Source organism: Lutra lutra, chromosome 17, assembly GCF_902655055.1.
Source record: "Lutra lutra chromosome 17, mLutLut1.2, whole genome shotgun sequence".
Classification (NCBI taxonomy): Eukaryota; Metazoa; Chordata; class Mammalia; order Carnivora; family Mustelidae; genus Lutra; species Lutra lutra.
The window spans coordinates 52,809,356-52,824,901 of NC_062294.1; the positions used below are offsets into that span (position 1 = coordinate 52,809,356).

The window sequence follows — 15,546 nt, forward strand, 5'->3', positions numbered from 1 at the left end:
GGGAGAGATGTCAGATTGTCCCATCCCAGTTCATGACCCCTTGAATTTTCTTTTCTCTTTTCTTCTCTTTTGTTTCTTAAAGATTTTATTTATTTATTTGACAGAGAGAGACACAGCGAGAGAGGGAACATTAGCAGGGGGAGTGGGAGAGGAAGAAGCGGGCTCCTGCTGAGCAGGAGCCCAGCATGGGGCTTGATCCCAGGACCCTGAGATCATGACCTGAGCCGAAGGCAGATGCTTAACCAACTGAGCCACCCAGGCGCCCCTGTAAGTCTTCACCACTTGGAGTACATCTCATTCCGATTTGCCACAGTCCAGTGTTCATTAGCCCCACATGGGGAGTGGCCACCACCCTGGAAGATGCATAGTTCCTCGGGGACACCTCCCCCATCTCTAATTTCAGCTCAGACCACTTTCCTGGACTCTGTACCTGTGTATCCCCCTGCCCAATGCAACCTCCTTTTCAATGACATTAGGTTATTTCCTAGTGTTAAAAAGGTAGTTTGTCGGGCACCTAAGTGGCTCAGTCGGAAGAAAATAGGACCGTTGATCTCAGGATTGTGAGTTTGAGCCCCACTTGGGGTGGAGAGATGACTAAAAAATAATAAGGGGCGCCTGGGTGGCTCAGTGGGTTAAGCCTCTGCCTTCGGCTCAGGTCATGATCCCAGGTTCCTTGGGATCGAGCCCGCATCAGACTCTGCTCAGCAGGGAGCCTGCTTTCACTTCTCTCTCTCTCTGCCTGCCTCTCTGCCTGCTTGTGATCTCTGTCTGTCAAATAAATAAATAAAATCCTTGAAAATAATAATAATAATAAACTTTAAAAAAAACACCTTGGGGTTCCTGGGTGGCTCAGTGGGTTGGGCCTCTGCCTTCGGCTCGGGTCATGGTCCCGGGGTCCTGGGATTGAGCCCCGCATCGGGCTCTCTGCTCAGCAGAGCCTGCTTCCTCCTCTCTCTCTGCCTGCCTCTCTGCCTACTTGTGATCTCTGTCTGTCAAATAAATAAATAAAATCTAAAAAAAAAAAAAAAAAAACCTTAACATGTCTGCTCTTCAAAAGACAATATTTGAAAACTGAAACTGAAAAGACAGGTCACAGATTGGGAGAAAATATTCAAAGTAGATATGCCTGACAGACACCTGCATCTCTGTCTCTATAAAAAATGTTTACAATTCATGAATAAGAAAACAACACCATTTGTAAAACCAGGCAAAAGACTTGAATGGATTTAATAAAAGAAGATCTGCAGGGCTCCGGAATGGCTCAGTTAGACATCTGCCTTCAGCTCAGGTCGTGATCCTGAGGTGCTGGGATCGAGTCCTGCATCAGGCTTCCAGGGAGCCCGCCTCTCTCTCTGCCTCTGCCTCTCTCTCTCTGTCTCTCATGAATAAATAGAATAAAATCTTTAAAAAAAAGATACAAGGGGCGCCTGGGTGGCTCAGTGGGTTAAAGCCTCTGCCTTCGGCTCAGGTCATGATCTCAGAGTCCTGGGATCGAGCCCTGCATCGGGCTCTCTGCTCAGCGGGGAGCCTGCTTCCTCCTCTCTCTCTGCCTGCCTCTCTGCCTACTTGTAATCTCTGTCTGTCAAATAAATAAATAAAATCTTTAAAAAAAGGGGCGCCTGGGTGGCTCAGTGTGTTAAACCGCTGCCTTCGGCTCAGGTCATGATCTCAGGGTCCTGGGATCGAGTCCCGCGTTGGGCTCTCTGCTCAGCAGGGAGCCTGCTTCCCTCTCTCTCTCTCTCTCTGCCTGCCTCTCTGTCTACTTGTGATCTCTCTCTGTCAAATAAATAAATAAAATCTTTAAAAAAAAAAGAAAAAAAAAGATACAAAGATGGCCAATAAGTACGTGAGAAAACGCTTAACATTAGGGTCAGGACAGTGCCAATGACAACCACAACGAGATGCCTCTTCACTCCCACCAGAATTGTTAACATTAGGGGTGCTTGGGTGGCTCAGTGGGTTAAAGCCTCTGCCTTCGGCTCAGGTCATGATCCCAGGGTCCTGGGATCGAGCCCCGCATCGGGCTGTCTGCTCAGTGGGGAGCCTGCTTCCCTTCCTCTCTCTCTGCCTGTTTGTGATCTCTGTCAAATAAATAAATCAAATCTTAAGAAAAAAAAAAAAAAGATCACACCAACATTAAACAACTTGGAATGAATCTCAAAAGCATTATATTGAGTGAAAGAAGAAAGGCACAAAAGAGAACATACTGTAGAATTTTTCATATGAAATTTTATTTATTTGTTTATTTGTTTATTTATTTACTTATTTGAGATGGGGGGAGAGAGAGCATCTTAAGCAGGCTCCATGCCCAGCATGGAGCTCCCAAGACGGAGGCTCAGTCTCAGGACTCTGAGACAGTACCCTGACCCAATATGAAGAGTTAGACCCTTAACCGACTGAGCCACCCAGGTGTCCCCCTGTGAAATCTTAGAAAAGAAAAAGCAGGAACCCTTGGGTGGCTCAGTCCTTTAAGTGTCTTGGTTCTTGACCTCAGCTCAGGTCTTGATCTGGGAAGTGGTGAGTTCAAGCCCCACGCTGGGCTTCGTGCTGAAAAAAAAAAAGAAAAAGCTACATCGGAGAGACAGAAAACAAAGTGATTGCTTCTGGGGTGGGTGGGAGAGGTACTGACTGGAAAGAGTCATGAACGGTGATGGATATAGTCTACCAGTTGCGTTCATCCTCATTTAATGACAGATGTCCTCGACTCCAGATGCTTCAACTTGCAGTTTTTTATGTGAAGCTCTACACTTTCTGTAGAAACCATACGTTGAATTCGAATTTGGGTATTTTCCTGGGCTTCTGATATGCTGTATGATACTCTCTCTTGATATTAGGCCACAGCTCACAGCCAGGCAATCACAAGGGCAAACAACGGATACACCTACATCCGTTCCGTACCCATACGACCATGCCACAGTATTCATGAGTTACATGAGCTGCTCAGCGCTTGTGTTGGCCCCAAGTGTTCCAAGCATGGCCAAGCTCTGGTTTTCGGCTGGTTAAGTGGATTAAATTTTCAATTTATGGTATTTTCAACTTAGGGCGGGTTTATTGGGGGCCGGAGGTAACCCCATCATAACTCAGGAAGATCTGTGGCGACTTCTTCTGCAAGAGGAGGAAAGCTTCCCGGTAGAGGTGGCATCGAAGGCTGATACATAGGAGTCTGCAGGCAAAGCGAGATGAGTGTTCCCAGCGGCGGCAGGACCTGGCAAAGGCCAAGTGGCTTGAGTGGGGTTGTTGGATTTAAAAAACTCGTAACAGGTAGAGGGCAAGATAGTTCTATGTCTTGAGGCCTGAGTCCTATTACTGACTTGTGTCGGACCCCAGACAAGACCTCTTTTCTTTGGGGCTCACTTCTCCAGTCTGTCCCTCAGGTAAACGGGCACAAGCTCCCTCATTCCTTCTGAACTCCCCTCCGGCTGGGAGAATCCACCGAATGGCTGAGGAGTGACAGTTCTTGGGGCCAGTCGCTGGAGCCTAGAGGCCGGCCTTCCTCCCTCCTCGTGGGCCAATCACCGCATTCTCCTTGAGACAAGCCGCTAGACTAGGGCGGTCTAAAGGCCTGGTGACGTCACATCCAGGATAAACCAATAGCAGCTACTAAAAGGCGGGTTGTTTTGGTGATGGACAGCTCTTTTTCAAGATGTCCGATTAGCGCGGAGCCCGTCGGGAAGCTTTGAGGCGGTGCTGGGGACGGGGGCGGGAACTTCTGGTAGATTTTGCCCAATCATCAGTCGCGGTTCTTGCGATAGACGGGCAGTCTTTCCCATCCCCATCGACTTAAGGGGGCGGGGCTCTGCACACCAGACTGGGCGGGGCCCTCAACTTTGATGGGCGTCTTCTTTGCCCAGTTGGTAAACGCCATTCTCAGACGGGCCGCCTCCATTGCCAATGAAATCTCCTGGCGGGGTCGTTGTGGGCGGGACGTGGACCCTCCGGTATAAGGCGGTCCCGGGGGAGTGCGGAGAAAGGGGGGGGTCTCGGCGGCAGGAGGAGGAGTAGGTGCGGGTGAAGATGGCGGCAGCCGAGGCCGCGAACTGCATCATGGAGGTGAGCGCCTGGAGCGCCGTCGGGGGTGGGGGGCGGTTTGGTGGTCGGTGTTTTATGCCTCCGTCGTGGGGAAGGGGCTCCGAATGGGCGGATTGGGGCTGAAGGCTCTCAGCCGTAAGGAGGGGACGCCGCATGCTCCGGATCCCGGGGTATAGTGTGAGGTGCGGGTTTCCTGGCTTTCGAGGGCCTGCGGCACCGGGTCGAGCCGAGGGTGTCGTGCCCCCCTCCCACGTGGAGGAGGGCTGGGGGCGCTTCCGGCCTGGCCCCCACGTGGCCGAGGCACGGTGGGTGGGGAGGGGGTGTGCCGTGCCCGGTGGCCCGGCGGGCTCCACGTGCGGGACAAAGGCCCCGCCCCCGGCCGGGGGAGGGGCGCCCCGGGGGGGGGCGGAGAGGAGGCTCCGACCCTCCCTAGGAGGCCCCCTGCCCTCTCCCCCGGGATCGCGATGTACCCTTCGGGGAGGGCTTGCTTCGGTCCCTACGAGAAGTAAAGAGTCTTTCGGGAGGCGCAGTGTATCTCGATTCTCCCAAAACCCCGTTCCTGATACCGAGGCATCTGCTTAGGCTTCGGTCCAGGTTTCGTGCACTCCTGGCTTGGGATTGGAGGAAGAGGGAAAATTGGTTCCCTCCGGGCCCCCGTTTTCCTGTCCCTGGATTATCCCCTGCTCGGGGCTTTGGGAGCTGGGGGGATGGGGCATGCCCCTGTGACCTCCCCCTGGGTGGTGGGGGGGCCTCTAGTTGAAGGAGATCCTTCCGGATAAGGTGTCGTGCACCCCCTTGTGGCCATTTCTGGGTGTGTGGGAGGGACATCTTTTTCATGGGGCGTGTCCCAAAGCCCATCTCCCCTTTGGAGCCCTCCCGGGCGAGGGGAGGGAGAGTCTCTGCTGGGAAGAGGATGTGGGGAATATGAGCTACTAGCTTTACCACCTATTGGAGATCTGTCTCTCCCGGGCGCATATGCGAAGGTCGGAGATGACCTCCCCCTTCCTGAAGCTCTGTTTGAGGGTCCTGAGCCTGGAGGCTTGAAATGGTTTCCTGGGCGGTTTGGTTCTTGTGCAGCCATGTGGGGTTGGCTCCGGTGCTCTTTCAAGACCTCTTGGGACTTGCCTTGTCGTGGTATTAGTGGTATTGAGAAATGTGTCCCAGTGGGAAATCCCCTTACCAGTCACCCTTTTTTATAGGTGTCCTCGCTGGCTTGAGAGAATAGGGGCGGGGCTTGGAGCTCTGTGGGTCGTGTCTGTGACTTTGTGCTTTTTGGCGCCTGGAGGGTGGTCACATCTGGAAGAGATGTAATCTGATGGGGCCTGCCGACTCCCTCCTTTGCCTTGTAGTGTTGTGGGGCAAGCAGCTCCTAGGGGTCACTCCAATGACTCCCACCCACCTTGACTCTCTCCTGGACCAGGGTCCCTATGGGTGGAGGAAATAACTTTCTTAGAGGTTGCCTCAGGACTTGGCCCCACACCCCAAGGTATCGAGGGGTTTGAGGGTCCAGAGTCTGGCCTCCTCCTCCGTGGGATTCTACCTTCCTGGGAAGAGGGTGCTAAGCTAGGAGAGTGGCTCCATGTGGTTTTGTTTGGGGCTTCCTGAGTCCAAGGCAGGAGCTAGGGCTTAGGGTGCCAACTCTGGTGGGGGTGCCTGTGTGCCACACCTCCTTTCTGGAATCCTCTGAGACAAGAGACTTGTTTGCAGAGGTGGCAGATGCCCAGTGGGCACATCCTGCCAGTCCTCCCCTCCCCTAGCTACTCATGGCACCCCAAGATGGGGGGGGGTGTCAGGAAATGTCACCTAATCTGGGGGGATTAGATGATGAGGGGGAGCGACAGCTGGCAGTGCCTGTGTGCCTGCTGGGTGCCAGTTCCTCTGGCCTGGTTGGGGGAGGTGTGTATAGTCAGGTGTCTGGCCAGAGAGGGACAGCGTGGGGGCGGGCCACCATCTCTCCAGCCATAGCTGGGACAGAACCCCATCTCTTCTCCCCCCACTTCTCCCATCCCTTTTAAAAACATCCCTGCCTCTTTACTTGCTCCCTCTGCTGCCTCATCCTGTCATGCCAAGGAAAAGGAAAATTGCAAGAAACACCCCCTCCCCTGTGAGCTGGGGTCCCCTGGCCTGGCCCTCCCCTAGCCGCTCCCAGTAGCTAATCCTGTCTCCCTGTTACTCTCTCCTAGAATTTTGTAGCCACCTTGGCTAATGGGATGAGCCTCCAGCCGCCTCTTGAAGAAGTAAATATCCTTTTGTGAGACCCTTCCCCACATAAATATATCTTGCCACATCCCAGGCCCTTTCAGGCAGTCTAACCATGATTCCTCTTGCTTCAAATCAGTTGACCCTGTGCCCCCAAAATGTTAGTACAAACCCCCTCCAGGTTTGTGGCTCCCATCTGGCCTCCCCAAATACTGTGGCTACTTCCTTAACTCCATTTCCAGCCCCCCCTTTCCCCTTCCCGTGTCTGCCCCAATTCTGCCTTCCCCTCCCCTCCCCAGCTGTGGGCTGAGCTAGAGACGGGGGCAGAGAGACTGGAGAGATGGTAGGCGTGGCTGAGGTATCTGGGTACTCCCCTGGATGGTGCTCTGTGGGGGGAGGTCCTGGAAGAGGAGAGTGGGGTTGTAGGTTTTGGGGCTTGGGGGAGGCAAGATGGCAGACGGGGGCTGTAGGATTGCCATGGTATGATTTGGGGGGGGGTGTCTGTTCTCCACGGAGAAGTAGGGACCTGGAGGTTTAAGAGGCCTTAGAGAGCCTTCAGATTTGACCCATGCTCCCATCCACCCCCTCCCAGGTCTCCTGCGGCCAGGCAGAAAGCAGCGAGAAGCCCAATGCTGAGGACATGACGTCCAAAGATTACTACTTTGATTCCTATGCTCACTTCGGCATTCACGAGGTGAGTGTGAACAGCTTCTAAAGCTGCTGGATCTTGAGGGGGTTAATGTTTGGGAGGGCTGGAACTCACTTTCTCACGCATGCGCACTGCCTCCCCTGGCAGCAGTCCCGGCCGCCCCTCTGGGTGTGAGGCACACACCCCGGGGTCGCCTCTCCAGCCGTTGCCTTGGAGACGGAGCTTCGCCGGGAGCTCTCGGGAGGCTGGGGTGGGAGCGCAGGCGAGCCTGCCTGCGACTTCAGCGGGAGGTTCGGGCCTGCCGGTCTCCGCCGCCCTCTAGTGGCTCGCGGTGGAACTGTCCCCCAGCGGCTCCCACCTGCTGTGCCCCCTGCTTCTGCACCGTGTCTCACGGAGGTCCCGTCCCCGAAAGCGGTGGGAATGGGATTCTGAACATTTTTTTTCTTTCTCTTCCTCTTTTTCTTTTTTTCCTTTTGCTGAAACCTCTTCTTTTCTAAATTGTGGTAAAAGACACGTAACAAAACTTTCCTTAAGGCGTACAGTTCAGTGGCACTAAATTCTGGGAAAAGCCAAGGACCCCTGGACCGTGGGAGGCAGTGGTAGAATCAGGCCAAGGCAGTAGGGAGTTGAGCCTATCCAGTCTGATTTTGCAAATAGGGAAACTGAGGCACGTGGGAAGGAAACGATTTGTTCAAAGGGGACTGAGGAAGTGGGAGGACTGAGCTCCGGCTCTCCAAACTGCCAGTGTGTCAGAGGCCAGCGCACCCCCATTTCCCAGCTGGGAACGCGGGTCCCCTCATGGCATGTTTGTACCTTGTGCCCCCACGTCCCTGTCCAGGAGATGCTGAAAGATGAGGTACGCACCCTCACGTACCGGAACTCCATGTTTCACAACCGGCACCTCTTCAAGGACAAGGTGGTGCTGGACGTGGGCTCCGGCACGGGGATCCTCTGTATGTTTGCTGCCAAGGCTGGAGCCCGCAAGGTCATTGGGGTGAGTGTCGCATGTAGGCGGGTGGGTCAGGGCCTGGGGACGGAGAGGGGCCCCTCAGGGCTCAGGGATTGGATGGAGGGGGACTGGGGGTGGAGGGTGGGAGTTGGGGGGGTCTCACCCTCCCTTCTTCCTGGGCCCCCAGATCGAGTGTTCCAGTATCTCTGATTATGCGGTGAAGATCGTCAAAGCCAACAAGTTAGACCATGGTGAGCCCAGGAAGAGAATGGGTTTGTGGGGATGGAGTGGGGGGTTTCCCGCTTCCCTGGGACCCTTGGCAGTGGGGTAGGGATCGTCACTGAACAGGTTTCTGCTGTTCTCCCACCGCGGGCTCTAAGAATCCCCCCTTCTCAACACCCACAACAACGTGGTAGTGATGAGGAGCTGGCTCTGCCGGTTTAGAAACTGAGTGGCAAGGTTGCGAGTTGGGTGCCTCGCCCGTCAAACCCTGGGGCAGGGAGCACTCTGCAGCTCGCAGCGGCGTGGGGGGTCCGTGGTGCGGAGTCTTTCGGCCACCCCTCTAAGTTCAGCCCACATTCCTTTCCGGAGAAGTCTGCACCCACAGGCTTGTACACGCGTAAATGTTCTCACGCCCATGTGCTCGTCTTGTACATAAATAGCATTTCATGTGAGGCTTCTGCCCTCCCTTCCTCCACCTGTTCACTGTGTGGTTGCACACGTTTCCAGATGTGAGAGGCTCTTGCTCTTTCCAATGACCGCTGTGGCCCGTGCTTCCCGCAGCTCCCTTCTTCAGGCCCCTGGGGGCGGGCATTCCAGCAGCCCCTGCAACGCTCATCCCCTCGCCCACAGTGTCTGCTCATGCAGGAACTCGAGCATCTGGAAGGCCGGGTTATTAAAGGAGGGTAGCTCAGGTCACAAAGGTCGGTGGCGCAGATGTTGCCATGTGGCCTTTGAGTTCCTACCTGCCAGGTTCCTGGGGCAGCGCACGTGGGAAGATGGGTGGGTTTTCTGCGTGTGGAGGCTCCTAGCATTCTAGAAACTGAAGTTTTTGTTTTTGTTTTTGTTTTAAGATTTTATTGATTGATTGAGTGAGTGCAGGGATGGGGAGAGGGAGAGAATCTCAAGCAGACTCTACACCAATCGCAGAGCCCAACACGGGGTCATATCCTCCACCCTGAGATCATGACCTGAGTCAAAACCAAGAGTGGAATGCTTAACCGACTGAGCCACCCTGGGGCCCCTGCAGTGACTTTTTTTTTCTTTTAAGATTTTATTTATTTGACAGAGATCACAAGTAGGCAGAGAGGCAGGCAGAGAGAGAGGGAGAAGCAGGCTCTCTGCTCAGCAGAGAGCCTGACGTGGGGCTTGATCCCAGGATTCTGGGATCATGACTTAAGCCAAAGGCAGAGGCTTAACCCACTTAACCGACTGAGCCACCCAGGCGCCCCATGAAGTGATTTTTTAAAAAGAGATTATATATATTTATATATGTATGTATATATAGAGAGAGATTAGTATAGTGAGCCCCCAGATACGTACCACTGAGCTTTAAATATCTCCTCTGGAAGCAAGTTTCAACCATGATGTCATTTCTCCTATAAATCCTGCCGTGTGTGTGTGCGTGTCCGTCCCTGATAGACTTCTTTTAAAGGGCATGACCATGCTCTTAACGACGCAGTCTTACCATCAGGTGCCTAATCCGTGCGTCTCTGCTTCTGCCTTAAAAACATCTAGAGATGGGGCGCCTGGGTGGCTCAGTGGGTTGGAGCCAACAAAACATCTAGAGAGATGAATGAATTTTAAAACTGAATTAATAGGGGGTACCTGCCTGGCTCGGCCCGTAGAGTGTGTGACTCTTGATCTTGGGGTTGTGAGTTCGAGCCCCACGTTGGGCATGGAGATTACCTAGAAAAAAAAACCCAAACCAGAAAACCCTGAGTTCAGAGAGTGTGGCTTCAGCTGGCAGAGTTCTTTGAAGATGTCCACCTGCAGCTCCCAGCCTTTCCTTGAGGAGACGGGGGCGGCTCCAGTGGGGTCCCCGGGCCCTGGCCCTGCAGGGGTGGCAAGCGAATGGGTCGCTGTGGGGCTGGCTGCATGTGGCTGTCTCTGCCCCCGCAGTGGTGACCATCATCAAGGGGAAGGTGGAGGAGGTGGAGCTTCCGGTGGAGAAGGTGGACATCATTATCAGCGAGTGGATGGGCTACTGCCTCTTCTACGAGTCAATGCTCAACACCGTGCTCTATGCCCGAGACAAGTGGCTGGTGAGGCCCACGCTGGGGTGGGAGCAGCTCACACAGGTTGAGCGCCTATCATTTGGGGTCTGGGCAGAAAACCAAAAGCTGGGCTAGATATTTCCCCCAGCGGGGACTTCATGTAGGGGATTGATGGCCCAGATGTTGCAGGGCCCAGAGCCAGAATGGGAGGTCACAGGCACCAGAGCTAGAGAGTAACAAGCAGACAGTGTCAGGAGGTGGGTGGTGCTGGGAAAGAAGATCACAGCAGGGCAGAAGGATGGGGGAGAGAGGCTGGAGGGCCATGGTTCCAGGTGCTCAGATCCAAGCAGGCCTCCCAGGGGGAAGTGACTAAGACCTGAACAGGGGGTAGGAGCCACAGGAGATCTGGGGCAAAGAACGTCTGGGCAGAAGAACTGGTGCAAAGGTCCTGGGGCAGGAGTGTTCTTATTGGGCATTGAGGAACAGCAGGGAGTGGACTGGGGGGGTCAGGAAGAACAGTAGAAGGGAAGGGGGTGGAGGGGCCTGCACACCCCCGTGAGACTTCAGTTTTCCTCTCAGAGGAGCCGGGGAGAGTGCTGCAGATCTTTTACAACCTGTGAAGGACAGGTCTGAGACATAGGTGCTCCTGGATGCCTCCCGGCAGCCAAGTGGGGAATAGAGGCGGGTGTGAGGGAAGAAGCCAGGAACCAGTGAGGAGGCCGTTGTAGGTGTCCGGGTGGCTCAGACCAGTGTGGGGATAGTGTGTGGATAGACACCCAAACTGTCAAGGTTTGGGGGCAGTGTTCCAAGGCCCCCCACATGCTTCACACCCCCTCCCCCTTGGCAGGCCCCTGATGGCCTCATCTTCCCAGACCGAGCCACACTGTATGTGACAGCCATCGAAGACCGGCAGTACAAAGACTACAAGATTCACTGTGAGCTCGGGGGAGGCCCCCTAGGAACTCGGGGGGTAGGGCAGGCTCGGGCTGGGCACCCCGATGGACTTACCCCTCCTCCTGCCTGCCTGCCTGCCTCCCCAGGGTGGGAGAACGTATATGGCTTTGACATGTCCTGCATCAAAGATGTGGCCATCAAGGAGCCTCTGGTGGACGTGGTGGACCCCAAGCAGCTGGTCACCAACGCCTGCCTCATAAAGGTGAGGGCGGGGTGTGGCCGGTGTCCCCAGGGGTGGAACCAAGGAAGGGCCACCAGGTAATCCTGAGCCTGAGCAAGACAGGAGGTCTCCTGGTGTTTGCCTGAGGCCTGGGAGTCTGGCCAGTTGGCCAGAGGTGGTGGTAGAGGCCCAGAGAAGCCACTGGATCCCTTTAAAAAGCTTATGAGCCAAGCCGGGGTGGGGTTCCAGGTGCCAGGGTGAGCGAGACCCAACCGGCATAGACTGCTCTGGGGGGGATGCGTTCCACAGGGGCACCCATGAGCCAGGCAGCTAAGCCCCTTGGCTGTGCCCCAGAGGCAAGAAGCCCAAGGCCGCGAGTGAGCTGATGAGGGCTGCCAGGCCAGTGATCGGTTCTGAGCCCCCCAGTGTGCGCGCCGAGCCGGACACCGGGGTGAACCCTAGAATTGGCGCTGGGCTGCGAGAGGCGGCCCAAAGCTGGTGGAGGAGGAGGAAGTCTGGAGCGAGTGAAAACAGCAGCTGGGAGGGTGGGCGCCAGGGAGCTGGTGGAGGGATTTGGAGCAGGAGTTTGATGTGATCTGATGGACAACGTTTAGAACCGTCACATTGGCTGATTTGCCGAGTAAGGGGCCATGGGGGGAGGCGGGGGGCAGAAGTAGGGAGCCCCGAGAAGAGGCCCCTGCAGTGGTTAGGTGCTGGTGGTGGCCCCGGACAGGGCGGAGGCTGTGGGGAAGGGACAACGGGCGATTCTCCGAAGTGGCAGTAGTGGCTCCAGGATGCGGACCCGTCCAGCGTGGCCTTTGGCCGCGGGAGAGAAGGGGGCAGGACCGCAGTGTGGTGGCCTAGGCTTTCCTGCCGCCCGCTGGGCCAGGTGCCGGGGCGCGGGGCTCACAGGGCCTGTCCCACAGGAGGTGGACATCTACACCGTCAAGGTGGAGGACCTGACCTTCACGTCCCTTTCTGCCTGCAAGTGAAGCGCAACGACTATGTGCACGCGCTCGTGGCCTACTTCAACATCGAGTTCACGCGCTGCCACAAGAGGACGGGCTTCTCCACCAGTGAGTGTTGGGTGGGGCCGGGGTGTGGGACAGGCACAGCCGAGGGAGCCGGGGGCCTGTCATGCCTCAGTTTCCCCACCCCTGAAACCATACCCACAGTCTCTCCAAGGCTTGATGAGGGTGAGGGACTCGGGTCGTGGAGGGGCCAGACAGAGGGAAGGGGCCAGGCCGGGACTAGGGTGGGGGCTGGGGCAGGAGGCCCCGGGACTGGCCGCAGCCTGGCTGACCTGACTGCACCCCCAGGCCCCGAGTCCCCCTACACGCACTGGAAGCAGACCGTGTTCTACATGGAGGACTACCTGACTGTGAAGACAGGCGAGGAGATTTTGGCACCATCGGCATGCGGCCCAATGCCAAGAACAATGTGAGACGCTGCTGGGGCGGGGGCAGTGCTTGGGAGGGGCTCCGCTGCCTGCTCCAGGGTCCCAGCAGCCCTCCACTCGGTTGAGTCTGCGACCCCTGGGGAGACCCCGAGTGGATGGGAGGACACAGGGTCTGGAGCCTGGAGTCCAGGGCCTGGGCTAGAAGTGTGGATCTGTGGGTATGGGCCTGGGTAATGCTCAGGGGTTGTGGCCAGAGGGGGTGTCCCAAGGGCACACCCTTTTCAGAGGACATTTGTCTCTGGAGACATTCTGGGCTCTCATACCTGGAGAAAGATGCTGGTGGCCCCTAGCACAGGACTGTGGAGAAGCCTCATTTCCAGCCCCAGATGTCCGTAGTACAGAGCTCGGGACAGCCCGGCTAAAGAGACCAAAGGAGAGGCCCAGAGAAGCCGGGAGGAAGCCTGAAGCCTGGGCCAAGGTGGTGGGACTGAGGGCAGAAGTCCTCACGGTTACTGGTGACCTTGGCCCAAGCTTTTTCCAGAGAGTGCTGGGGGGTGGGGAGCACAGAGCGAGGCCTGGCTTTCGGGAAGCCAGTGAGCTGAGGACGTACGGACAGTCGGGTTGGGACCAGTGAGTGGGGGAAGTGTGCTGGAAGAGATGTTTTGCATCTTAGAAAAGAAGGAAGGAGTAACTGCTTTACTGGTGGGAATGGTTCTGATGCGGGAACAGTTGTTACGCAAGAGACAGCCGCGGAACTCTGGCCTGGAGGGGCGGGCTTGCTGGGATCCCAGAGTCTCTGAGGGTGTCACGGGAGCCTCGAGGCTCGAGTCAGGGTTGTGGGCGGATGCTGAGGTGTGACCCGCAAAGAGGCGTCTCCCAGCCAGGACATGGGTCTCTGGGGAGCGTGGGAGGAGGCTAGGGGCACACCCCTGCCGCGGCCTCTGGACTCAGACCATTCCAGACCTCTGCCTGTCCCGTGTCCAGTCCCCCTCACATCTGCCCTTTCCCCACAGCGCGACCTGGATTTCACCATTGACCTGGACTTCAAGGGCCAGCTGTGCGAGCTGTCCTGCTCCACTGACTACCGGATGCGCTGAGGCGGCACCCCGGCTTCTCCCACCCTGGCCGGGCTGGCCCTGCACGGGCCCAGGGCTGCGGCGTTCTTAGGCAGTTTGGGGGCGCCCCCTTCCTCTCCTTCCCTCCCTCAGAAGGGGGTTTTAGGGGTCTGGGCTGGGGCGGGGCACATCGTGACTGTGTTTTTCATAACTTATGTTTTTATATGGTTGCATTTACGCCAATAAATCCTCAGCTGGGACGGCTCGGCTTCCTGGGAAAGTGGGGTTGGGGTTCTGCATGCAGGTTCTGCTCTGATGGCCTCAGCTGGCAGTCCTGGGATGGGCGCCTGATGGTCACTGTAGGTCCTCTGTCCCCCCTCCTGTGTCTCCAGGTCTCGCTCCCTGGCTCTGGCCTCTTGTGGTCTTTGTCATCCATGGCCCCCTGCCAGGGTCTGCTCCCCTGTCTCCCTCCTCGGGTCCATGTCTCTCCCCCACCTCCCCCGTCCCCCTCATGCCCCCTGAGGCCCTGTTCCCTCTTGTCCCCATTGGGCAGGGCTCCTGCCCCTGGTTGCCCCTGGTGCTCTGCTGGCTGGGGGAGGGTTGGGGTGTGGGTTCCCAGCATAGCTGGGCCCTTAAGTTTCCCAGAAAGCCATCTACCCCCCTCCCCCAGCACACACATTGTTTCAGTGTCTGGCTGTTTTTTCCTGTCCAGGACCCTCCAAGGCCAGGCCAGGGCTGACTGGCAGTGACTACTGTCCTGCCCTCTGCAGCTGGGGAAACTGAGTCATGGGGGGGGTTATGTTAAGGGGTGAGAATTCCTTGTGTGTCGGCTTCCTTCCCTAGTCTAGCTGGAGACTTGGAGGTGGGGGACGAGGGTGTGGGGGGTTGTCCCACGTCAGGGCAGCAGGGCCTCCGTTTCCCTTCTTTACAGAGATAGACTCAGAGGCCCCACTGACAGCTCCCCAGGGACTGTGTTCACCCTCTACTGCAGGCGTGGCATCTATACTTGACCCTTGCCCATGGCCTTGTGCAGAGTCCTTGGTCCCCCAGGATGCTGTCCACAGGACTCAGGTCACCTAAGCCACCATGACTTACCTGTCCACGGTCCTGGCTAGACCTGCTTCAGTACAGCTGGAGCCCTAGGTCCGGTGGCTTTTCACACCCGTCTACACCAAGTCCTCTTATGGGATGATGTCTGCTGACTGTGCTAGGCCCCAGACTCCCTTTGTCCACCGCTCAAGAGGGCTCCGCGTGCGCCCCGCATCGCCCAACCCACAAAGGAGCCTGGCCCCTTTGGGTTGAGGTTGAGGTTGAGGTCACAGGAGCCCAGCGCCTCCCTTTCCTGGAAGCCCTAAGCTGTGTCACCACTAGCAGGTGTCAGCTGCCCCGCCCCTCTCCCTCCGCCTTAAAGGGGTCCCTCTCCGGAGGCCTCCCAGGGTTATAGCTCTGCGGTGTAACCGCGCCCGCCGGGGCTCGGAGGCCGAGTAGGACGTGGGAATCCGGGTTCTAAGCTTGCCCTTCTGGTGTGGTGTGGCCTCCTCGTCTAGGCCTCATTTTTCCCCGCGTGGGTAGTGGGGACTGGCCGTGATTCCTGGAGCCCAAGGGGGCCTCCAGGGAACTCTCCGACTCGAGAAGAGGGCGGAGCCGCACCCCGGAGGGGCCGCTTCGCGCATGGGTTTCAAGGACCACTCCCGGCCCCGCCCCACGATGACCCCCCACATCCTTTTGTTGCTTCTCCCTCCACGGTCCTGGGGGACCGGGACCCCGTGGGGCAGGTGAGCAAGGCGGGGCCGGCAGCGGGGACAGGGCGGGAATGACACGGCGAAGACGCGCGCCCCCTTCAGGGCCACTGATTTCTGCGTGGGGGGAATGATGAGCTGTAACGCGCCTCTGCGGTTCCGCGGAAGTTCTGCGGTCCCCGACCCCACCTACACCC

At 57.0% G+C, this 15,546-nt stretch overlaps 1 protein-coding gene across 1 annotated transcript; it reads left to right on the plus strand.

Moving 5' to 3' along the window:
• The first annotated feature begins 3,942 nt into the window (after positions 1-3,942).
• Positions 3,943-13,870, plus strand: PRMT1 (protein arginine methyltransferase 1). Its single transcript, XM_047711427.1, is given in 13 exon segments — positions 3,943-4,050; positions 6,213-6,266; positions 6,821-6,922; positions 7,716-7,871; positions 8,014-8,077; positions 9,948-10,090; positions 10,890-10,977; positions 11,083-11,198; positions 12,083-12,128; positions 12,131-12,232; positions 12,476-12,556; positions 12,559-12,596; positions 13,569-13,870. Coding segments are annotated over 13 exon segments (1,110 nt in total). The 5' UTR covers positions 3,943-4,014; the 3' UTR covers positions 13,653-13,870.
• The last annotated feature ends 1,676 nt before the right edge of the window (positions 13,871-15,546 follow it).